The sequence below is a fragment of the Adelges cooleyi genome, unplaced genomic scaffold (assembly GCF_023614345.1).
Source record: "Adelges cooleyi isolate 19-005CV unplaced genomic scaffold, UGA_ACOO_1.1 ACOO_flye_CR_arks_rails_tigmint_CR_PRNA_471, whole genome shotgun sequence".
NCBI lineage: Eukaryota > Metazoa > Arthropoda > Insecta > Hemiptera > Adelgidae > Adelges > Adelges cooleyi.
The window spans coordinates 5,611-33,227 of NW_026096157.1; the positions used below are offsets into that span (position 1 = coordinate 5,611).

General features: G+C 28.7%; 1 protein-coding gene and 1 long non-coding RNA gene across 2 annotated transcripts; one reads left to right on the forward strand and one right to left on the reverse strand.

Annotated features, from left to right (window-relative positions):
• The first annotated feature begins 438 nt into the window (after positions 1-438).
• LOC126842258 (BTB/POZ domain-containing protein 9-like) lies at positions 439-2,629 on the forward strand. The gene is made up of 4 exons (XM_050579143.1): positions 439-546; positions 627-894; positions 965-1,115; positions 2,419-2,629. Exons 1-4 carry the CDS (start codon positions 439-441, stop codon positions 2,627-2,629), a joined length of 738 nt encoding a protein of 245 aa, XP_050435100.1.
• Positions 2,630-9,221: 6,592 nt separating this feature from the next.
• Positions 9,222-11,702, reverse strand: LOC126842257 (uncharacterized). The gene is made up of 3 exons (XR_007686292.1): positions 11,593-11,702; positions 11,435-11,522; positions 9,222-9,333 (listed from the first exon to the last, which is right to left on the reverse strand). It is a non-coding gene; the product is annotated as an uncharacterized LOC126842257 (long non-coding RNA).
• Between the last annotated feature and the right edge of the window lie 15,915 nt (positions 11,703-27,617).

Below are 27,617 nucleotides of genomic sequence, written 5' to 3' on the forward strand. Positions count from 1 at the left end.
GCAAAGTATTTTGAAGCATCAAACGAGAACGTTGCTATTTTCTAAAATTTTAATTATAGACATTCAAATTTTTAGTTGAACCTTTTATACAAAGCCTATAGTGTAAGCAAGGAGGTAAGGTTTTTATTATTTCTGGCTAAACGTTAGCGGCTTTAACAGTTATTACTACGGCTATAAAACGGCATAATATAATTTTTAATAAGGTTGTGTGATCGTTTGGCCGATAGTATGTGTTTGATCTATTAATTTAAATTATTTGTATTATAGAAAAACAGGTTAATAAAAAAATATTAATTACATTATTTATTTTTTAGGGTGATGAGATTTTCGAACTAAGTCGTGTTTCGGATTTATTTAGCTTCTTCAACTTAAAACACTTGCTAGGCGAGTATTTTAAAAAAAAAAATAGAAGTACACAATGTATGTTCGTTCCTTGATATGACACGGCTTTATCAATACAAGGATCTTGAAGTCGAATCAAGCAACTTTATTGATGACCATGCTTTGGATGTGTTGCAACCAGATGATTTTCTTTCTTTGTCATCGGTAATGACTTTTTTTTTGAAAATAAAAAAATGATATTGCTAATGTTAACTGAAAAGTCGAGGAACAATTTTTGCTCTTAGGAAGCTCTCCATGAAATCCTAAAACGTGACTCGTTTTATGCTAACGAATTAGTTATATTCCGTATGGTTTGTCGCTGGATCAATGAGAATCAAATCGACGTGGATCCTGATACTAAAATCAGAGTCTTATCCGCCGTCAGGTATCCGTTAATGAGTGATGAAGAACTGTCCGAGGCTCGAAAATCACAATTGGGTAATGCAATTCCTTACGCCATACAATTTAGAAACACTTTGTCACCAGATAAACTGCAATTTCGTGGACAACTAAGTATGCTCGCTGTACACATAAATTAGTAATTCGCTAATATTATGTTGTTTTCGATTATTTCATCATTTAGAACCCCAAGCGAGTCTTATTCTTCGGTCTCGGTGTTTTCCTCCCGTTATCGATCATTTTGACAGCGGTACTCGTATGACAAAATTAGAAAAACCATCAATTATAAACTATATTGAACTTATGTTATCGGATGGAAGTGCTATGAATCCAAAGTATGTTTTGAATTTATAAATATTTTAAACTAAAATTCCCGTTACATGTAAACAAAATGTATTTGAATATTTATTCAAAACATTCGTAACTAATTAACAATGAATAATAATTGAATGTTTAACTGTTTTATTTTATGAGCATTTGATTTAATTACAAGTATAGCGAACAAATGTATCAAATATTGTAAAATCATTGTTTATTAAGTATTAGTTGTCGATAACTTGTTTTCATTATTCAATAACTCTGTTCCCATTATTTAGTTTTTTCTATACTATTTTACAAATCACTACTCTACAAGTTATACGAATTGTATTGTGATACTTAAGGTTTTATTCGTATTACATTGAAGTTTCAATGGACGAGAGCGAATGGACACTTGCTGTAGATCACTCGAATTATAATTGTCGATCAATTCAACGACTGTGGATTCATCAACGCGTAGTTCGTTATATACGCTTTGTTGGAACCAAAAGTACTGCTAATGCGCTTTTTAAAATTAGGCTTGTCACTTACAATAGGTATGTGTGGATCTGTAATCAATGGTGAAAATAGTGTAAAAGGTAGGTCGCTATTAGATGACTACTATGAATGCTCGTCTAGGAATGACAAATACACATGGCATTGGCTGGGCACGGGTTCCATAGTGGTTCCCGTTGTACAACCGTATATACTTAGTTCGATGAGGTAATAGTATAAATAATTTGCAATGTTTTATAACAATCTATTCGCTATGCTGACATGACCAACATATAAGCCTTCTTTTGATTTTTTTTTAAACATTTCCTATCGTTGGAATGATATCATTTTAATGTAATTATAATTTTTTTTATCATTCGTTTATTTACATATAAAACAAAGATTTAACTTGGCCGAAGTATCTGTTTTTCATGACTTTTATTGATTATTAAACTAAGACAGTAATATTATTGCCATCATTGATAGGATGCTCCTTCTTTTGACAATTCATGAACGGTCTATACATAATTTCTTTTAAACTTTTTCAATCAAACTCTGCAAGTATTGTTTCATATTTTCATCGCAGAGCCTGTCTCGAACTCGTACAATTCATCAGAATCATGCTTAATTAAATGTTTTGTCTTTTTTCGATAAGATTCTTGTTTTAAATAAATTTTTTAGGACGTAACAAAACCCATTCCCTCAATTTTTATTACTGTATGTGTTCTACTTAGACGTAACGATACAATATAATATGTATTTTTGTTCAATCTGTAGTTCATTAATACATTTAGAAACGGCCGTGTAAATGGATAATATTAACAAAATTATTGCTATATTTGACAGGATGCTGCTTTGGGGAGGCGATCGCCAAGCCTATGGTTACACTATCGAATCATCTGTCAACAATGAGTATTGGGAAACGATTATAGACAAATCTAAGGAGCTGACACGATCTTGGCAGGTGTTGCAATTTGAAGCCAGGCCGATGTTGGACATTCGTATTACTGGCGTTCGCAGTTCAGCTGGCGGTGTGAGTAAAATTAATGGGTGTTAATTAAACTAATGTAAGTGTTTTTCTACTTTTAATATAACTCCTTTATGCTGTAGGATTTTCGTTGTGTATACTTGGAGGCTCCTGCTCATGTAATATTAGATTCCAACGTCGTTGAAGATAATCGTGCGGTAACAAATACTCTAATATATATTTGTTCACTATCATAAGGATGAAAATTGATAGGGAATTTCAATTTGTCAGAAGAACAACGATACAGATATTACGATGACAGAAACATAGGCTCAAAATCCGTGCGTTTAAACTAAATGCCAGCTATATGCATAATTGTATTTGTCGCGAGCTTGCCGTGGATTAAAGATACTATTATGAAATTATATATTTTATTTTATACATATTTGTTTTTATTTTGAGTTTATTGACATCTTTCTAGTGGTTTACGATTAAGTTTTTATAAGTAATAAAGTGAATAAAATGATAAAACACAAAATAGAAGAAAAAAAATGTAAACTGTTGGATTAAGTGTAAAAAAGTAAATTAGTGTCACATAAATTGAATGAATATACTAATAAACTATTTTTTAACCAAAATATGTAATTGGAGACAGATTGCTTCCAGTGGGAAGTCATCAAACAAACTTTATCGCTCTAGTGACTTGCTATAAATACATCACTATATACAGCAATATGTTACATTTCTATTATTGACAAGTTAATTACAGATATGTTAATTTTATTCAGTCTTGGTTTTTTAATATAATTTAGCAAATAAAAAATCGAATTCTTATCTTACCACGTTCACTGTGCGATGACCCCTATGTGGTTCATGATTTATTTTTAGACAAGTCCCTAATTTATTAATTAATTAATTAATTAAGTCCCTATCATCTCATCTGTCCAATTGTGTCATTATGAATTTCATAGAATATAGTCCATACAGATAAATGTCCAGAGAAAAAAATGTTTGAAATGAACCACATGTGGATCATGGACTACTTAAATAGATTTAACGTGACCCATATATGGATCATAGGACTGATAACTTTTGATTAAATTTAACATCAGGACAGTGAACGTGTTACAAGTGTATAATTTATCTTGTTAATTGTTTTATCATTTACCACTCCAAATTTTTGTTTATGTTTCGTACAACGAGAAAAACAACCGTTTATCAAATAAAAAGTATACTTTTAATGTTCATATGAACACATTAAACCAAGTAACAATAGTCAATACTATGAAATGTATACAGTATATGCTTAATGTAGTAATATAATAAAGAGTTAAGAAATAAATACGGTTTTTAATATTTTGTAATGGTTGAGTTGTTTATTTTCAAGTCGAGCAAAAAATGGATTATATATATATAATCCAATTACAATGAGATTAATTTTATAGTATCTGAAAGTAGAAATCACAGCAAAAACAATTATTTAAATACTATGATGTGTACAATATAAGCTATACTTAACATAAAATAAATACATATCAGCTATATAAAAAATAATAAATTTACAACGTACTCTTACGTATGATATTTTAAATGACTAAAAATTACAATTAAATATATAGGTTTCTAAATTTAACTTATTGCCGTTTATCATTAAATTGGTATGAGGTGAAAAAGATAAATATCTAGATTTAATATTACCAATATAAAATAATTCCTTGGCTCGGTTTAGTCTAGGACATTTAAAATGTATTAAACGTAATAACTCGGGACAATCAATGAAATTATTAGTTAGTTAAAAGAAAAATGAAATAACAATTAACTCGCCTATAATTTAAAGATTTCATATTCATAACCTGTAAGATTCCTTCATAGCTACAGATTATAAGTTTGCTAATTTTTATGGTAAAACCAGATTTATACCTAAAAATACGGTATAAATTCGATTCACAAAGATTATATTTCAAATCAATAAACTTATATTGCATACTTTTGCATATTTTGACTTATTGGGTAAACGCGTGTGAGATAAAGAAAATTATGCACATAAGGTATGAGAAAAAGTATCAAAACGAAAATTCTGGTGTTAAAATATTGTCCAAAATGTTTAAAATAATCGTCATTGTTCTTTAATATTTGAAGTCACCGCCAAAATAAATAATTGTAATTCAATGTGACTGATTTAAAAAATTTATTTTTGAGATGTTTTATACAAACTATATTTTATAGTGTAAATAGGTTAAATTCGCTTTTTAAATTTCGTACACAATAATAACACGTTAATATTATTTTGTGGTTCAAAATTTTAAATTTTTGAAAATCGTGTTTATAAAATAATGGACTTGAAATATAAAAAAAACGTATTAAAAAGAAATATAAAAATTGAACTAGTAATTATTGTTCTAAATATAATTAAAGTTAATTTAATAGCAATCTATCCACTATGCTGACCAAGCCAACATAAGACTTATATTGACAATTTATTTCTTAGAATGTATTAACACAAATTTCCCCAATTGGCATTATTTCGTTGATTCTAAATAGACTAGTCAACATCATATGCATTCTTGTTTTTTCTTTAATTTAAAAATTGTCTGTATTTCATTAAATAAATTATCAATGGTAATGTAAATGAACAACATTAACAAAAATGACAAAAAAAAAATTTTAATGATTTTGATCCTAATATTAATTGAAACAATTTTAGGAACTTAAATAATAATGTATTTTATTCTTTTTTTTTTAAACTATATTTTTGCATTAATATTGATTACCAAATAATTATAATGTTTTTCATCATTCGTTTATTCACATGAAAAATAAAGGTTTAACTTGGCCGAATTATCCTGTTATTCATAAAATGTATTGATTATTAAACTAAGACAATATTATTATTGCTAAAATTGACAGGATGCTACTTTGGGGTGGCGATGCACAAACTTACAGTTATACTATTCAAGTATCTGTCGATAGTAAATATTGGGAAACGATTGTGGACAAATCTAAGGAGCTGACACGATCTTGGCAGTTGTTGAAATTTGAAGCCAGGCCGATACAGTACATTCGTATAACTGGCGTTCGCAGTTTAGCAGGCAATGTTAGTTCAGTTAATATATGTATTTTTTGAAAATACTTTTATGATTATTTTATTCTGTAGGAATTTCGTTGTGTATACTTGGAGGCACCGGCTCAAGCTCCAGCCGTTTAACCAAATTCCAAAAATAATAATTGTTTTGGTTCTTTTTGCGCTTAATTAAATTTATAGATATCAAGTACCTATATTAATATATATTTTACTGTTATATCACTTGTATTCACTGAAGATGAAACATATCGGTTGGTATTATGGTTGAAAATAAATATTAGAGTTTTCGCAATCTGTTAATTGTTTTTATTCTTTTTTTTTGTCCTCGTCGAGCCTTGTTAGATTTTAACAATTTCTGAATAACTATTGCATAATACGGTAGGCAACAAAAAAACCATGAATAAATAAATAAACAATATTATAAAATCGAGTGTCCGGCACTACATATTGAAGATGAAATGATGTAAACCAGAAATCAATATCTCTATTATTAAGACTCGTATTTTTTATCTCTAATGCTTTATATCTCATACATTATCTTAATTTTTATCTTTAATTTCGTATTTTTTAATCTCCTCCTCTTCTCACCACCGCCTCTGAGTGTGACATCCAGCGTTACGTTACGGACAAATATGTTTAAAATGACCACCAGCGATAAAACAAATAGGTACATGTTAAAAAATAATGGCGGTTGTACGGACCGTAATTCTATAGCTTATAACATATTTATGATTCAATGATTTTCCGGTGAGCGGAGAAAATAACGCTATTTCTGAGTCCTCTGCTACAGTAAGTGTTGGGAAAATATTCGTTGATAACTCTGTCGTGTTACCTGATAAACTTTTTATTTTTTTTATTAAAAATATATTTTCTTTATTTACAATCTATACAAAATATGTATAATCAGCAAGTCTGATGACAACGATAAAATGACATAATGTGTGAATAGGAAGGCTGTCAGCAGTGCCAACTGACCCGAAAAACCTGAAAAACTTATAGTTGTTGATTCATAAATTGCAAGAAATCAATGCATAAATGACCACAAATAAATATATAATAGTTTTGATAATTTGAGTAAATATACAAAATACGATATACTTTTAAATTATTTTGGAGTTCTATTGGTGATGGTAGGGAATTAGCTCTGGCACATGACCGAAAAAAGTGTTACCAAAAAAGCATTACGCTCTTATCTAATAAGAGATAAGAGATTAGAGATAAAAAATAGGAGATAGGGGTATGATATTGTAACGTGTCTGCTTGGCTAGTTGGCTAGGCTAGGCTGAAACGACAGTCGATAGGGTTAAATTAGTGGACCCGAAGACGGGATGGATGGCTAGGCCGTATCTACACTTAAATGTCCCTAAAGTCTCTAAAAGGCGGTTAAATGTGACCGTTACAGTATGAAATAGGAAAAGGGGATAGGGGAAGAGCTAAGAGATTAGAGATAAGAGGTATGGGGTTAGGGGTGGGAATGAGTTTGGGGTTTGAAACGATCCCTTCTTTGATTGTTTTCTTTATGTCTTAATTTTTACTTTATCGATAAAGAACAATATAAGACTCAGTTTTATATTTAAATAAATACAATGATTCTTTTATTAATATTTTATGCAATTTTCCTTTTAATAAATAATAAGTAAGATAATGTAATAAAGAAATAAAATATATATATCAATTAATAACTGCTACAAATACGGTTGTATGTGTAACACACGAACACCGTAATTTAAATGAAAACACTCCTCGAGCACGGTTTAATACCCTTATGTACGAGCACCGTTAAAAGGAGTCTTTTTACAATAATTAAATTAAGATTTTCAATAATAAATTAATTATTTTAATATGAAAAATATAAAAGGGTCTAACACACTCTCAATATGTGTTCCTCGGTGTAGTTAATACAACAAGTTGCTATACGACCGCTATACTCAGGAACACACAATATTAGGAATATAAATTTGAATAGTCGCATATATTAGACCACGGTTGCATGGAACCCACGAACACCGTGTTGTTTTAGAATAGGAGTAAAAAGATTAAACGATTTAGGATAATTTATTACTTACGAAATCGTCCGACCAGGAAACGTGCGAGGATAGGATTAAAAGTTAATACTGAGAAATAAATAAGAAAGATCAATAAAATTTTAAACACCGAACATGCCAAAAATACCGAAGTATCGAACACCGTTAAAGTTCATACAATCTTATTTTATAAGATCAAAAGCTAATTAACATAAATCTCCCCATACATAGGTCTGCTATCTTTCTCCATATTACCTATAAAGATACCCCGAGAGGTCCCTTATGCATTTTATTATATGCTTAACTAATTATTTTTTACTATTCACGTGGGAATGGGGTTGGGGTGGTAATTAGCTCTGGCACATAACCGAAAAAAGTGTTACAAAAAAAGCGTGACGCTGTTATTTTAAATTATGTGTTGTATTTACAACGATCAAACTAGAACTAAGCAATAAATTCAAAATAGTTTAAATAGTTACTGATGCTATGTAATTAAAAATGTCTACAAAAAAAAACTTATTGTACACTTTATTTTGTACAGATTGTTATTTCTAATAAAAAAAAAAATTAATAACTGATTTGTATAATTAATTTGTATTAATTTATGCATTATTTACTAGTTGGAAGTAATCTACGATTCCAATGCAGATGCTGATTCTTCCCCATCGTAAACAACAAAATCATCTTCAAAATTCTTAAATTATTTAGATACTTTTAAATAAAATACAAAATATTATGTTATTTTTAGAAATAGTTTCCGTTTTTTTTTTTTACTTACTTGTAGTTGAATTTATCCAACACTGATTCAGATGTGGTGTGCCCGAAGTTGACCTTTTCACGTAACTTGTTAGCTAATTGTATGAATTTTCCTTTGAGATCAGTTTCAGTTTAGAACAGTCCAATAACAACAACATCATCCTTAGACTTCAACAGCTCGACTGATTCCAATGGGGCAAGAGTCCTTGAGCTTGGTTCTACTTGTGATTTCATGTACTTAACAATACCATCTATAAATAAAATAAATAATGTTTATTAAAAAAATAATTATAATAACTTCCTACGTCATTATTTTAATGTTCTTAAATTGACCAGAAAAGAAATAACACAAATTATTTTTTTTTGGAATTTTCAAGAATTAAGTACAAAGGTTATTGGTTAAATAATAACCCATTCAATGAATACTAAATTTTTAAGATGAAAAGTTAAAAAGAGAAAAAATCTAAAGCGGAAAAGTTGCAACACGCTTTATGTACTCCCATAATTTCGAAAATTACAAATAAATAAAGTTATTATCATCCTAGGCCAGACTGGGAATGTCAGGTAAGACATTTTAAAGATGGCCCATGATTACTGCAAAATTACTATTTTGATTTATTAAAAACCTCAAGACATGAACATTATGTCACCTATTAGCCTTATGTTCTGGAACAAAAGTGACTCACCGGGTATTTGCCCTCCAACTCACTACGGCTCTGATAGCATCATAAAAATGTATATTAATATCTTTTAAATATACTATTAATTTTCTTATAAATACTAAGACATGGTATATAATAGTTTTTTTTACCGGCATCTCTGGGACCACTATACTCTTTAGACATTTCTCCATTTCGGAATATTTTAAGTGTAGGATATCCAGAGACGCCAAATTTGTTGCAAGTTTCTTTTCCAGCTTCAGTACAATCCACCTACAGAAAGAGTAATCCAATATTATACTTATATGTTTATATAATATTCTATTAAGTGTAATTTATTTTACATCACCTAAAATTTCAGTTGTCCTAACCAATTTAGTAGTGTTTTGTCGTATATAGACTATTTGATATATGTTTATCTAATAAAGTGCCCCTTATTTTGGTCTATTTCAAATGTTTGTGGTCTCCACCTCCCAATAGTCTCTAAATGATTTTAAATAAATGCTGGTAAACAACTACACTGTAACAATGATTATTGTAAGTCATGTCATTGAACATGTTATACATGAATTTGTACATTCACTGTTACGATTTGCCAGTATTTTTTTCATGTCATTTGGACACAATTGAGAGGTTGAAATCATGAAAATTTGATATAATATGAATTAAGATAAAAACCAGATCATTTTAAATTTTGAATAAATTGATTTGTCGGAACTGGTGCCAATATAACCAATCTATACTTGGTAGGAAGACATGTTTATACATTGGTTTGAATTTTAGTAGTTTAACTGTTTGAAGGCTAATTGGTGTAAGCGACACTTTTACAAAAATTAACTTTATGCAGAAAAGCTATAATCGACACAAAGACACTTTGAATGAGCTGAACCTGATAAGTGATAACGATACAACAAGTATAGTTTAGTTTATCAAGGTTTTCTCATTTTTCATAACAACAAAAATATATAAACTGTTAATAAATTTGTGAAATTCTCTCACTAAATGGTTCTGATTGGATTGATACATAATTATAGCCTATCTATTATTTTTAATAAAAATTAAATAATTTATATTACAACAACTGCCTAGGAAAAAAATGATATAAAAAATGTGAAGTAGTTAAGCAATGTAAATCTTCCGTTCTTTCTGGCTTATAATAATGATTAAGAATGTTATTTAAATAGAGGGGTTATTTAAAAAAAATTTTCTCTAGAAAATTATGAAGTATAATATTTAAATTTTAATCATGTCGACACACTTTTTTTTTATCTACTGGAACAATTTATTTTTTAGTTAAGATTTACTTTTTAACAGATGATTATTTAAGTTTCAGCTATTTTGGTGAGCAAAACTTACTTGACAAGAAAAAGCCATGCACCTTATAGTGATCAGGTGTTGTTTAAAAAAAGAAGACTTTTAACCCCAAATTATAAAAATTATTAAAAAATGACAAAAATTGAGATGTGTAATAACTATGTAGTGATAAAATATATTATAGGGGAAAAATGTTATTTGTTGCACTAAGTTTTTGCAAAAAAAAAAAAAAACCAGTACAGTGGGTCGGTGCATAGTGGGGACGGATCATAGTTGGGTCGGGGCATATTGGGGACGGGGAGGTCACAGGTTCACAGGAATTTTTAAATCTGAAAGTGATAAAATCACTTTCGAAAAAACGCTTCGATGCAAATCGGTAGTTAGTATTTTCAAGCCAGTACAGTCCAAACCAAGCACAGTATAAACCAGCAAAGTTAGTTTTAAATGAAGGTTCTGTTTTTACAAATGAGCATCAAAGCGTTTATTTGAAAGCGATTTAATTCAATTTTATCACTTTTATTTATAATAATTCTAGTAGACCTGTGACCTCTCCGTTTCCTCATTGCTTTGATTACATTATGCCAATACTCTACTGTACTAGTCCTCTCGGATAAAATCACTTTCAAATTAACGCTTTGATGCTCATTTGTAAATACAGAACCTTCATTTAAAACTTTCTAACTTTGCTGGTTTACACTGTGCTTGGTTTGGACTGTACTGGCTTGAAAATACTAACTACCGATTTGCATCGAAGCGTTTTTTCGAAAGTGATTTATCACTTTCAGATTTAAAAATTCCTGTAAACCTGTGACCTCCCCGTCCCCAATATGCCCCGACCCAACTATGCTCCGTCCCCACTATGCACCGACCCCACTGTACTGGTTTTTTTAAGAGTAATAGTACTTGTAGTGATATAATATGTGAAGAGGAGACATAAAATAAAAAGTCACTTGCACACAGAAATTAGACGATAATCTATAGCAAGTAAACAAATGTTTTTTCATCAAATTAATACTTTCAAAAAAAAGTTAGGTTTTAGAATCAAAAGAACTTGTTTTACCTTAGCTAATGTAACTGGAGGATCTTCTTTCAGTAAACTTTTAGCTGCTATTTCGAACTCGGGTTTGAGTTTCTTACAATGACCACACCTAAGAGAAAAAATAACATAGGTATAAAAAATGTCGAACAAGCATAAATGAGACGTGTAAGGTTTCTTACCATGGGGCATAAAACATGACCAAAGATGTGTCATATTGTGCTACAGAAGATTCAAAATCTGAGTCGGAAAGATCAACAACGGAATCAGCTAATAGAGAATTTAATAAAAATCCTGAAAATACTACTAGTCCGTGTATGAGCTTCATTATGAAGATGTAACAATTTCAAAAATATTAATTTAAGTAAACGTGTGGCATACACTTGATTGAATTATAACCGGAATAAACGTACAAAATTTGATCGGACCGATAAATAATCTAGACAACCGGTGTTTGTTGAATAGAAGACACTTCTTGTTCTTGTTTGTATAGTAATTTGGAGACGTGTTTTTTTTGCTCTTATGACTATTTTGTTGTTGGCGATTTCTTATTGGCTGAAACTATTATTTAAAGCTTGGCAACACTCGGCGGCAAATGGAAGATAAATATGTTTGTAACGGTATTCTTCCATGAGTTTTACATTACAATTGCAAATAACCAGTCACGAATCACAAATCTCAATGTGATTATTAACAACAATAAACATTTTTTAATTAATCCATGTATAAATGTTACTTTTAGATAGGTAAATAATTTAAAATAATACTTCCTAAAAAAAATTTATCTGAAAAGTGAAATCAGATATATGACTGAAAAAAGTAAAATATATATTTGAATTAATTTCAAAGAATATTATAAAACAAACTACAGTTTCAACTTTAATGACAATTATTAGCTTTTTTTTAGCGTGAATTGTTGATTTCCGCATAGACCACCTACAATGTCTGAATTTTCCAAAGTTAAAATATTAAAACAACGAATTAAGTCAAAAAATAATTTTAAAAAACCCCAAACAGATGAGTACTTGATAGTGATCATATACATTTATATAGGTAATAAGTAATAATGATCTTAGACAACTGGCAAAAAGAATACTAATAAATATTTCATCTCTATATTATATAATGATAAAGTTATCAAATGTATGTGTTGTATTTTAAAATACAACATAATAGTGTAACACACAAATTAGCTGCAGTACTAATAAAAATCTATCGTTCTGTTATTGGCAATTTTAATTTAGTGCTACAGATATATTATTTAACTATTTTAAAAATAACTTGTTAGAAGTACATATTTTTTAAACATAAATGTAAGTATTACCTATTTATTTAAAAAGTTATTGTCCACATCCATATGATAATGAATAAATTGGTATTTATTTTTTGTTACTAAATATGTAGGTATTCTACTATTACTAAGTAAACTATTACTTTGTAAAAAATTAATTCAAATAAAAAGTATTTGAATTTAATACTTAAACTCCATTTAAATTAAAACAAAACTGAATTTTTTTTTTTTTAACTATGTTATTTATGTAATAAAAAAATAATATCATGAAATTTCGTTTTTAAAACATCAAGCATTATATAGTATACATACATAAATGTAAAATTGTATAAAACTTTATATATATATATATATATATATATATATATATATAACCATAAGTCACTTAACGTTTTTCTTATACTAATTGAATGTTTATAAAAAGAGACAATAATAATACTTTGTAAAAAACTCTGAATCCGAACAAAATATTAAATTTTCACCTATTATAGCTACAGAGATGTTTAAAGTTGAATCATACTTATAGTGACAATTGCTTTATTATTGTGTTAAATATAAAAAAGAAAGTGTCAATTGGTAATTGCTACACACCAAGTGTTCTTGAGAATCCTTTTACTGATAATTATAGAGCTATTGTTTACATTATTTAAATTTTAAAAGTAGGATGCCAAGTTGCATAAAAAGTTTATCATTTTAATAGTTTATTAAGTATTAATGGACCATTCACAGGCAACTAAATTGTGTTTAAACGCCACTGAATATATTATGTTCATATAACAAATGGGATCATTAAATCTTTACTGAACGTTTATGCAAGTCGCAGCCCGCCATAAATGTTTTATGCTATCAATAATACAACAACTGGAGCAAAAATCTTACTTACTATAAAATGAAGTGTATAAAATACACCAACATTGATAAGACTTTTACGAAATCAAAAAGAAGTACTGTCATTATTAATTTGAAACGAATCTCTTAAATGCTAGGGTCATTTAAACACTCATGTTTAATTAGATAAGAGATTTGTATGCAACTTTACAAGTAAACAAAATTGACATATATATAACAACGGAATCTCTTATCAGTATATACGGACGACGGCACCGTCACTTCTTCACACTTAAACATGATAGATCTCAAACACCGTACACGATAAAACGGAAAAAGGCGAATATATTATATATACGTTAATATTATTTAACAAATTAATAGAAAATAAACATTTCAATTAATATAGCGTGTCAACTGTCAAACACGAATGACCGATAGCCGATAGGCCATAATTGACAAATGCGCGCGCGTTGCTATCAGACAGACTCGTGACATCTGGTTTAGATTATTTTCTTTTCCAAGTTCAAATATAGTGTACCGCGATAAGCCCTTACGATTTTATATATTAGATTAAAACTTTATTATTTGCTATGTACTAAATTGTATTATGGCATAAAATACAACAAAAAAAAATAAAGAAATGAATTAGGTATGGAAGTGAATGTTTGACATAAAATATATTGATGACGCTAATTCCAGGCAGACCTCGATCTCTAAAACATTTCCAATCAGTACAGTTTTATTTATTTGATTCTATTTTTTCGCAATTTAAACGGCTCTTATTTTGCAAAAATCAAACCAATTATATAAATCATTTTCTACTTTTTTGTGAACTGATACATGGGCCGTGTTTAAAGCAACCGAACAAAATCCACCTTGAAATTATTAAAAGGCCTCTACACCTGTGTATTTTCTATAGAAACCCATTTTTTTATAAACTCGTACATAGGTTACCTTCACATTTTTTTAGTTTAAATGAAAACATATCGTTATTTGAACAATATACGTGCAAAATTGTTTTCTGCTTTCGTTTTACCACATAAATTGTACATAGACTGAGAGGCCTTTTTTTCGTTATTTGAACAATTCACGGGAATACAATTTTTTTACTTATTTACTATACCTTTATGTGTTTAAGAGGCCCTTGGGTGTTTTCAATCGTGCATATGAACAAGAACACTGACGTCTGCTTCAGATATGTGTTTAACGTTTAACAATACACAATATGTGCGCTTTTACAAATATCTCTACACTATATGTAAACAAAATGACTCGTTTATAATATATCCCGTTAAGCGTAGAAGAAAACTGTACGTTATTGTAATAGAACTACGTATTCAAGTTGGTTTACAATACCTATTAAACAAAATTTCTTTATATTTTTTTGTAAAGTGTTCAACGTTTTATATTATATTAACATGTACTATAACACTATGCTGATTTATTTCATAGCCTGTATTATTTTATGGTCAACTGCAGGTACATATAATATTATATAAACATCAAAATAATTTCATAAGTTATGTACATAATTATGAAACTTATCGCGACTAAGGTTTTTTTGTTGTTGAATCAAAAGTAGTAATACATACACTTTGATAAACAAGTATACTGGACCGCTCTTTTATCCACGCAAAATTGTCTACTCAAATTTTTGTTTGTAACCAGCCCAATAACAAATTTATGTTGAAAATGTCTAAAAACAATAGGTGGAATACTCATTTCATTGTCCGCCTCAGCCAACCAAATCCCTGCACTGTCATTGGCCCACGTGTAACAGCCAGCTAGCTTTTGTTAATATTACTATCATATTGGTATCAATTATTATTTTATTTGCTATAATATATACATATATTATAATAAATAATATAGCATATACAGGTGGATCCACTCAATATCTTACTGGTTTTAATTATTAATTGAATTTTTTTTTCCTAAAAGGTTTTGATGTAACGTGATCTTAATTTTCCACAAATTTCAATGTTCTTACCCCCTCCCAAATTTAGTTCATACATATATTTCGCGTGGACCTATCATTGATGCCCCGAACTTCTCGTATCAGCCTAACCATATCCCGACGTTGTCATTGGTCCAAGCGCAATAACCTTGACAGTAATTTACTGCTAATTGCAAACACACATACACACATTCAATACATTTATATACCATTTGTGATAGGTAAAGATAAAAGTTTTTCATCCGAGTCTGCAACCACGAAAGAGCATTTTCATGTCTCGTTGAAATACCGAATAGATTTAGAGTAGTGGTGGAATCATAGATAATGATATAGTATATTAAGAAGCAGTAACAAGCTAGTATGTTAAAACATCAAGTTTTTGGCTAATATTGTAGTGTTTAATATTCATAGAGAATTTGGTCCCTTACTTTATTTTGAATTCATCATTTAGATCTAATTTGAACGTTGAACGTACAACATATCTGTTATCTCTTACCCTTATCTCCTACCCCTATCTTCCACCCCTATCTCCTACCTCCATCTCCCATCCCCATATCTCCTACCCCTATCTCCCAACCTCTATATTCCACCCCTATCTCCCAACCTCTATACTCCACCCCTATCTGCCACCCCTTTTTTCCACCCCTATCTCCCACCCCTTCGTAACGCATTTTTGATAACGTTTTTTTCGATTATGAGCCAGAGCAAAGACATGAAAATATCAATAATATTTTATTAGTGGGAGATGGTCGAGTAATTTAATATTAATAAACAAATTGTTTTCTAGAATTATCTATCTTTATGCACAAATACATTATTAAACATTGATTACATGAATTTTGTCTACACGTTACTAAATAAAATAGTCTACAAACATAAATTTAAATAAAAGTTTAAAAATTAGCTTTACTCCGTTTTGTTGTAAGAAAACAACTTAGTCGGTGAATGTATATTGATTTAAGAAATGAGTCACATTTATATGAATGTAAAAAACATAGTACAGTGGGATAGAGGAATGAGGGCATCCAATCCACACATGTCACGTGTTTACAGGAATTATTACAACTAAAAGTGACAAAATCACTTCCAAATAAACGCTTTCATTCAAATCAGTAGTTACTATTTTCAAACCAGTAAAGTCCAAACGAAGCACAGAGTAAACAGATTACAAATTAGCATCAAATGGTTTATTTAAATAATGATTTTATTACTTCAGTTGTTATAATTCCTAAAACCCTTGATCTCCCAGTCTTCATTATGCTTTGATCCCATTATGCCTTGACCCCAATGTACTGGCTTCTCGGATAAAAACTAAATAACTGATACATAACTGAACCTCTTAAGTAGAAGCAAGCACAGAAAAAAAAATATTATTCAGAAAAAGGTACTACACGAAAAATCTAAATAAAAAAAACCAGCACTGTAAGAAAAATTCATAGTCTAAAATAGGCTATATTTTTTAATAAGTAAAGTAACACCCATGTACTGGATATTTCAGTGAGGCATGTTTATCATTAAGCATATTCCCTTAGAGATAGAACTGGGAGGATGTAAACTATTTGATGATAAATATGTTATTAAATCTTAAAGAAATTTAAATTAAATAGAAAATACAGATTTTTAAAAGGACTAAGACTATTGTTTATTATTTACGTTACAGTTTAAGGTTACTATTTTAAAAGTTTACAGAGTTTTTATTTACTAGATTAATAAAAGAATTTCTGAATACCTATCTTATATTAATGTCTCGAGTAATTTAATAATAATAAACAAATTGTTTTCTAGAATTATCTATCTTTATGCACAAATACATTATTAAACATTGATTACATGAATTTTGTCTACACGTTACCAAAATAAAATAGTCTACAAACATAAATTTAATAAAAAGTTTAAAAATTAGCTTTATTCCATTTTGTTGTAAGAAAACAACTTAGTCGGTGAATGTATATTGATTTAAGAAATGAGTCACATTTATATGAATGTAAAAAAAATAGTAAATATGTTGTTAAATCTTAAAGAAATTTAAATTAAATAGAAAATACAGATTTTTAAAAGGACTAAGACTATTGTTTATTATTTACGTTACAGTTTAAGATTACTATTTTAAAAGTTTACAGAGTTTTTACTTACTAGATAAATGATAGAATATTTCTGAATACCTGTCTTATACTAATGTTAACTAAAATGTTTTAATTTTAATTATTTAAAAAAATGTAAAATTTGGTGGGAGGATGCATTCTAAATAAATAAAGCATACAAACTCATCCAAAAAAATCAGCTGTTTTTTTTTTTTAAGCACCAACTGAGAAGAAAATCGATCATACCGAACAATTGGTCAGCGACATAAGCAAGCTCTATCGAAGCGAAAGGTATGCGGTATAGAATTAGAACCTATTAACTAAATTATTTTAAAAATTTAATTTATCTTGTTTACAGTTTTTGAATACCAAAGCTTAAATGCATTCTACTATGTTAACATTATAACGAATTACACATAATTTATTGATACTTATTATGTTTGTATGTTAATTATTAAAAATTTGTATTACTTTTTTAAGTTTTTCAGATGTTGATTTGGTTGTAAAAGGAAAACAATTGTCCGCCCATCGTATTATATTAACTTCACGCAGCGAATATTTTAGGTATTTTATTCTTATCTTTAAGTATAATTCCTAAGGCTTTTCTTCTTGGGTGGGTGAAAATTATTTTTTTTGTAACTCTAGTTTTGAACATTAGGTCTGAAAGTTGGATATAAATTTAATCTTTATCTACCTGGATACGGGGCATTGCACGTCAAACCGGATCACCGGGCTCACCCCATAGAATTACTATTGCACATTCTGGTTCAATGTGGCATAAAATAATACCCTTATTTTTTTAATTACTTCCACTTACTGTTGATGCAACTAAAAGGTATATGCCGATGTTCATTTATAAAATTGGAAATAATTGTTTTATTTATTCGGACAATAAAAAAAAATTGGTTTCGTCATTTCAAAAATTATATGAGTACAATTGTTTAGCTTACCCCTAAGTTTTACTCCATAATTTAATGTTTGTACTAATATTGTGTATAATTTTTAGGAAGTCATTTAATGAAATCCCTAAAAAACCAGGTCGAGTCGTATTGGAAATTAATGAAGCCCCATTAACCATATTTAAAATATTTCTTGAATACTTTTATACTGGTCGAATGAATTTAAGTGATCTAAAGGTAACGAATAATCGACTTACCTTAGCGGTTATTAAACTGCACAATATAATTTTATTAGATTTATGTGATCGTTTGTCCGATAGTATTTGTTTGATCTATAAAATTAAATCATGTGTTTTTGTTCTTTATTTTCTAGGGTAAAGATGTTACTGAATTACTTAGAATTTCGGATTTATTTGGTTTTTTAAACTTAAAGATTTCACTACGAGAGTATTTGGTAGATAACATTAAATTACAAAAAAAGAAAGAAATCGACTATACTCAATTCTTGGTCCGCGACATAAGCAACCTATACCTAAGCAACAGGTAACCGTTATTGAATTTAAACTTTTTAACTTAAATATTTTCAAAATTCAGCAAGTTTATTTTTTAAGCCTTTTTTTTGCCCCATTTTGTCAATTTTAGTACAATACATCGTATTTGATTTAAACTAGGTAGAACTCAAAGTGGCGAAATAGGATGTAGGTTTTTAAAAAAATATAAATTTATCTGACTTGTCAAAATGTATGTTCATCTTCTACCCCTTTTCTGGTTTTTATCTTTTTTGCTAGATTAAATTATACATTATTTATAATATTTCCATTTTGAACTAGTGACTATTGACATTTGTTTTAGTAAAATGTCTTTATGTGAAATTAAACATATTTTACTGCTACTTAATAAATTTGTATGTGTATTATTAAAAAAATTAAAAATTTTTTTAAGGCTTTCAGATGTTATTTTGGTTGTAGAGGGAGAAAAATTGCCCGTCCATCGTATTGTATTAGCCTCACGCAGCGAATATTTTAGGTATTTTATTTAATATATTAATTATATTTCCTTAAGCCATTCTTCTTGGGCGGGTGAAAACTATGTGTTTTATTATTTGTTTATTATTTTTTGTATAGCTCTAAGTTTTTGAATATCAGGACTGAATGTTGAACATAAATTAAATCTTTATTTACTTGTAAGTGTGACATTACACGTCATACCGGCTTCACCCTGTATAATTATTATGACCTGGCTTTCTGGTTCGATGTAACCAAAAACGAGACCACAATATTTTTAATTACTCTCACTTATTTTTACCGTAGCACCCACCTTGTGAAACTAAATGGTATATGCCGAGGGTCGTTTATACAAATTAAAAATAATTGTTTTACATTTGTTTAGCTTGCCCGTATAAAGGGAATCGTTTTACTTTGTAATTTAATATTTGTGGTAATATTGTGTATTATTCCTAGGAGAGCATTTTATGGAGGCCTTATGGAATCCAATCAGTCTGTGATGAACATTAATGAAGTCCCATTAAACACATTTAGAATATTTCTTGAATATATTTATACTGGTCAAATCAATTTTAGTGATCTAGAGGTAACGAATTATCGACGTAGCTTAGCGGTTATTAAACGGCAAAATATAATTTGTATTAATGTTGTGTGATTATTTGCCGTTGTAGGTGTTTAATCCAATAAACTAAATTATGTATTTAATCGAAAAAATATTAATCACATTATTTATTCTTTATTATTTAGGTTGAAGAGGTTTTGGAACTAATAAGGATTTCTGATTTATTTAATGTTTTAACCTTAACTACGTCACTAAACGAGTATTTGAAAAAAGACATTGAAGTAGACAATGTTTGTTCGCTCTTGAATTTGACTCGACTTCATCAATGCACGCAGCTAGACATCGCATTACTCAACTTTATAGAAAACAACACTTTGAGAGTATTGCAATCCAAAGATTTTCTCTCATTGTCATCCGTAATGAATTTGTTTTAATAAAAAAAATGTATTGTTTAATTCAGGTGAAAAGTTTAGAAACAAATTTTATTTTCAGGAAGCTCTTTATGAAATTCTCATTCGTGACTCGTTTTATGAAAACGAAATTGATATATTTCGCGCGGTTTTACGCTGGAGCAATGAGAACCAAAACAATCTCGATCCTAAAACTAAAATCCAAATTTTAACCGCCGTCAGATATCCGTTAATGAGCAACGAAGAACTTTTCGAGGTTAGGAATACACTGGGTAGTAAACTTGCAGATGCCGTGCAATGTAGAAACAAGAATTCATCGGATAAGCCTCAATATCGAGGACAGCTAAGTATGCTTGCTGTAAACATCAATCTGTAATTCGCAAATAATGTTGGTTTTAATTATTTTATTTTTTAGGACAAAATCTAAATCTAATTGGTTGTTGTCAGTGTTTTCCACCTATGGATTACTATGACGGGGGTACTAGAATGATAATGTTGGAAAATCCATCATTTATAAATTATATTGAATTAATGTTATCGGATGGAGATGGCAGGAATCCAAAGTATGTTTCTAAAATAATAATTTTTTAACTAAAATTTCCATTATATTTAATAAAAAATGTTTTGAAAAATGTATAAAACTTTGATTTATATTTGTTTTAATTTATGTAAAACAATTTTATTTGCCTAAAATGTATTTTAATTATAAGTAGAGCAAACAAATTTATTAATAATTGAAAAATGATTGTTCATTAAGAATTAGTTGTTCATAACTTATATTCATTATTTGACAACTATTTTTAAAACTCTGTTCTTAAAATGTAATTTTTTATACTTTTTTACAAATCACAACTCAACAAGTATTTCTATTTGTTTGATACTTTAGGATTTACTCTTATTACATTGAAGTTTCAATGGACGAGAGCGAATGGACACTTGTTGTAGATCACTCGCATTATAATTGTCGATCAACTCAACAATTGTGGTTTCACCCCCTCATAGTTCGGTATATACGTTTTGTTGGAACCAAAAGTACTGCTAATGAGCTTTTTAATATTAGGGATGTCACATACAATACAAGCCGAACTCACGAGGTGGATATCATAAATGGATTAGTCGGTAAGATATAAAATTAAGTATCTTATTTTTAGAATAATAAAAAATGATAATATATTATGTAGGTATATACTACAAAATTATTATTTTATCGTGACCACTTAATATCTGATAGGGTTCAATAAGAGATATCATTTTTTGTTTCAATATATTATATACACTTTGATCCAAATTTTTCACAAATTTTTTCGGCTTCACACCCTCCCATCAGGGTTTTTTTACATAAAATTTTGAAACTTAACGCATACATTTCATTAACATTTTATATTGAGAATAATGTACTGACAATGTAGACTGGTCGATAACCAGTCAACATCAGTCAAAAGGATAACTTTTTGAAATTTTTTTTTGAAGTTTCAAATTTAGGGCCTCAGGAAAGGTGGACTGTTGTATTGTTCTTAACAATACAACAGTTGCACTTCGCCTCCTATCCTAACTTTTTAACTTTTATGACTTTAATAATAGTTGTTCAAAACTGGTTCTCAACCAGTCAACATTTTTAGTTCATTATTCCCAATTTAAAAAGTTGCTATCAATAAAACTAAGTTGGGAGCGGGGAAAACAACAAAAAATGTAAAAATGAGATCATATCGTATAAAAACATCATGTAATAAATATTAAATTTCTTATTCAACCCTATGATATATAAGGCTGTTCACGATAAATGACCCTGTATACATTTTTCTAATTTATTGATTTTAATCAAGCTCCGAAAGACGTGTTAAATGTCGCTGCAAGCTGTATGAATGCATCTGTAATCAAAGGTGAAAATAGTGTAAGAGATTATTCGCTATTAAATTTCTACTATGAACACACGTCTAGACATGATAAATACACGTGGCATCGGCTGGAATCGGGTGGTTGTATAGTGGTTCATCTTGCACAGCCATATATACTTGGATCAATGAGGTAATAGTATAAATATTTTGCATGTTAAATAGCAATCTATTCGCTATGCTGACCAGGCCCTTATAAGAACTCTTTTGACATTTTTTTTATTATTTCCAGTCGCTGGAATGAGTTCTTAAATGTATGCAAGGTCTCTAAATAAATTCTCTTAAAGAGTCTTGTTTCTTATTTACATCGCACAACCTAAAACTCCAAATCATACAAATAAACGATTCATTAGAATCAAGCTTTATTAAATGTTTGGCCTTTTCGACAACATCCTTAACACAAATTTATTTCTTAGAATGTATTAACACAAATTTCCCGAATTGGCATTATTTCATTGGTTCTAAATAGACTAGTCAACATAATATGCACTTTTGTTTTTTTCTTTAATTGAAAAATTTTAGGAACTTGGATAATAATGTATTTTATTCTTTTTTTTTTTAAACTATATTATTGCATTAATATTGATTAACAAAAAATTATAATGTTTTTTATCATTCGTTTATTCACATGAAAATAAAGGTTTAACTTGGCCGAATTATCCTGTTATTCATAAATTGTATTGATTATTAAACTAAGACAATATTATTATTGCCAAAATTGACAGGATGCTACTTTGGGGTGGCGATGCACAAGCTTATAGTTATACTATTCAAGTATCTGTCGATAATGAACATTGGGAAACGATTGTGGACAAATCTAAGGAGGTGACACGATCTTGGCAGTTGTTGAAATTTAAAGCCAGGCCGATACAGTACATTCGTATAACTGGCGTTCGCAGTTCAGTAGGCAATGTTAGTTCAGTTAATATGTATTTTTTTTAAATACTTTTATGATTATTTTATTCTGTAGGAATTTCGTTGCATATATTTGGAGGCACCGGCTCAAGCTTCAGTCGCTTAACCAAATTCGAAAAATAATAATATTTTATTTCTTTTTGTGCTTACCAAAATGTATAAATATCAATTACCTATTGTATTACATACTTTACTGTTATATCACTTGTATTCCCTGAAAATAAAACATATGGTTTGGTATTATGATTGAAAATAAATTTTAGAGTTTTCCCAATCTATTAATTGTGTTTATTATTTTTTTGTCCTTGTCGAGCCTTGTTAAATTTTAGGAATATCTGATTAATTATTGAACAATGAGGTAGTTAATAAAAAATACACGAAGAAATAAATAAACAATTATAAAATCTAGTGTCTGGTGTTTTTTACATTACAAATTGAGGATGAAATTATGTAAACCAGAAATAAATGTCTAAATGTTTGTTAGTTATGTATTAAGTGGATGGAAGTTACTATTTATTTTGAATTAAGAGTAAGGAATGGTAAGAAACTAAAAATAAATTCATAGCTATTTTTTTAATAACCAATTGAGCGTTTGGTATATAAAATGATTCAGTTATTAAAAGTACATTATATACATATTTACAAAAGTTGTTGAAAATTATGACCATTTTCTTGCACACACAAATTCAGGCGTTTAATTATTCCATTATTTGTAGCTTTTTGTATTATACTAATTTACATTGATTTCTGAACACACTTTGGTTATTCCATTTTTTAGCTCATTAACATTTAATAATGTTTTACTATAATCTTTATTTTGAATATAGCCCCAAAATATTTTTTTAGAATAACAAAATCTTTTTTTTCAATCAAAACTCTGAAAACAGTTTACTATGCTATGGCCCGATCACCATTAGAATATGGTATGTTAGGTCTTGTATGCTATTTTTTAATTATCGTCCTTTATTAAATGTTTAAGAACTGCTGCTGCCGGCACAACGTTTTTCACCAGGCAGTAGTGCAAATATAATAATAAAAAAAAAATTGTAAACTATTATATGTTTGCTATTTAAATAAAAATGTTTTAAAAAAATCGAATGGTGTCAAGTCAGGACTTCTCGGTGGCCATTTAAATCTATTTTGTGATTAAATCGCAATTCGTTAGATAGTAGATTAATAATATGTTGTTTTGCTGTTGGTGTGTTTGAATACCTAGGTAAATAAGTACCGCTCGTTTATTCATAATTTAATTAAACAACATTGTACACTAGTTTCAATTAATTAACTAATTGTACCTACATCTTAGATTTTTTTTATTCGTATCTCCATAGGTGATTATTGCAGTAAAAAATTATAAACCATTTTTTTCTTATTTAAATGTTTTTAGTGAAAAAAGCATAAATCATAATTTATTATTGTTATTTAACACGTTCACCGGTATCATTTTCATATGCAAGCACATCATTCCTGGTGTAAAATTAAGTTTTTAAAAAAGCCGAAATACTACCAAAAAAAAAAAAAAATAATTGGCTAAATTGTATCCAATTCCTACGTACAGCTATTTGAAATATAATTTATAGTTTATACGTGCTGTAGTCGCAATAACGTACTAGCACCTAAAATACATAGAGGGTAATTAAAAGAAAAAAGTTATATTATAATGAAACAGGTCTAATGACAAATATACAATTCCGAAAACCTTTATTTTATGGTTTGTGATGTTATAATTTTTAACTACAATGAATTAGTAAACTTACTCTAGTAGATACGCATAAAGTACATCGCCTTAAGTTTTGGTTAGTAAATAGTTTTTTTTTTATAATGTAAACATTGTGAAAATAAAATAATATAAGCGTTTATAAAACTAATATATACTATGCAATACAAAAACAATATTAATACAAACATAATAACTCATAAGGCAAGATTTCATTAAACAAAATCAAGTACAATAATTTTAAAGACTAATTTCTGCTCGGGATTTCCTTGTCCAACATCAAGTACCTATTTACTTAAATTACATATTATTAGTTTAAAACAATTTAAACACTGTCTTAAACTGTTTAAAAGACAATATCTGACTTATTTAAAACTGCAAGGCCAAACATGCTATTAATGATAAAATCATAATATAGGGTATGGCCAATTCATGTTAAGGTAAATTAAATATTACCTCTTAAAACAATCAAGAAAAACCTAAAAAATGTTAATATTTAGGTAGGTACTGATCAATACATTATAATTAATTGATTACAAAATAGGTTGCTATATTATTATTATTTTTTTTTTTTTTTGGTAATATTTTCATTCTTTAAGTCATATTAAAGTACAAAAAGGGAACGGTAATCATGCCGCAACTGTGAAATAAATTAAATGATTTACTATTGTGTATGGGTCCTCTTTAGATGTCTTTCATATAATAAAACATAAATACAATAATACAAAATTAGTACGATGCACAGATCATTATCATAAGTTGACTGTAAAGACTAAATATTTTTTTGAAATTCCATATTGTGCGGTTTGATTTGAACTGTACTTGGTAAGCAAATAAAATATTTCACAATTTCGAGTAGTTATCTAAGACAAAACATAACAAACAAATTGATTGAGTACCCGTTTTATGGTTTAACACCCGACTGTGTTAAATCTTGTAGTTTAAATCTTACCTAAAATCGGTCAACGACTAATAGAATAAATTAAGAGTACCGCGGTGTTAAAAATTGGAACAGTTTTCATGTAAAAGTTAAAAAAAAATCAAGAAATCGATTTCAGTAGTGTCGAATAACATTTTTAAGAACAGTTTAATCTAAAATGTAATTAAATCGACTTTGTACTTCTAAAAGAAGTATTATTAAGAAAATATTTTACCAAAAACATCATCTTTTACATTGTTTTAGCTCCTTAGTCATACCAGTGGTTTGATATTAAATGACATTGTTAACATTTTTCCTAATAGAAAGTATTTTCTAATATAGCCAATTTCTCCTGAAACAAATAGGTAAAACCATTATTTAGATTCATTTTAATTAAATAGGATATTTAAAAACTTACTATTATGTGTATGTTTAAGACAAATGCACATATTTTATTGTTGTAGTGCAAATTAATCAATGGATTTTGTGCGCTTCAGGCTTCTACATTCTAGTCATACGGGAGTCCATCGTTTTGCCACTATTACAAAGTTCTGTTACCTGACAATGATAATAAATGGTTAACTCATTGATCTCTTTGTTCCCAAAGTATTTCCAAATAAGTAATCTTATCCAAGTCGGTTCTTCAAGGAACTTCGAAGTTTATACATAAAAAAAATAAATTACATAAAAAATTTAAACGCACAGGCTCTCAAGTAATTTATAATGAATTCTCGGGAACTAGAGCTAAGTGTACATTTTTTTCTAAGCAATGCTATTCTAATTATTTAAATGCTGTTCAAAAAAGTCTTATTCATGATCCCAAGTACTTTTGGAAGTTTGTCAAAGATAAAAAGAAAAACGACTCATTACCAAATAGTATGGAACTAAATGGCAAATGGTCTGAAGATGCAATGTTTAGTGATTTTTTCTCTTCTAATTATGTCGCTTCGGATAATCCAACTTTATTTAACTCCTATGAAGAATTTCATCTCAACACTTTGTCCTCTTATTCTTTTACCATTGCTGAGATATTTGATGCGTTAACAAAGCTTAACTTAATCACTAAATATGGACTAGATCTCGTTCCTGGTATAGTTTATAATGCATGTTGCTATTCACTTTCTCGTCCAATACACTTCCTCTTCAACTTATCATCGTCCTCTGGGATCTTTCCTAGTAGATGGAAGTCAAGTTATATCTCTCCTGATTTTAAATAAGGGAATAACTCAAATATACTTAACTATCGACCAATATCTAAATTAAACGCTTTGCCTAAGTTGTTTGAGAAACTAGTAGAAAATAATTATCTGTAGTTTTTAAAAATATATTATCTAGCTCTCAACATGGTTTTCGAACTTCCAAATCAACTGTCACTAATTTGCTTGTCTTTTATTCTGATATAATTTCTGCTGTTGCCAGAGGTAGTCGTGTTGATGCTGTGTATACTGATTTAAAAAAGGCATTTGACTCCGTGATGTTGACGCTAATTCCAGGTAGACCTCGATCTCTAAAACATTTCCAATCAATACAGATTTATTTATTTGATTCTATTTTTTCGCAATATAAATAATTTTCTACTTTTTAGTGAACTGATACATGGGCCGTGTTTAAAGCAACCGAACAAAATCCACCTTGAAATTATTAAAAGGCCTCTACACCTGTGTATTTTCTATAGAAAACCATTTTTTTGCACACTCGTACATAGGTTACCTTCACATTTTTTTAGTTA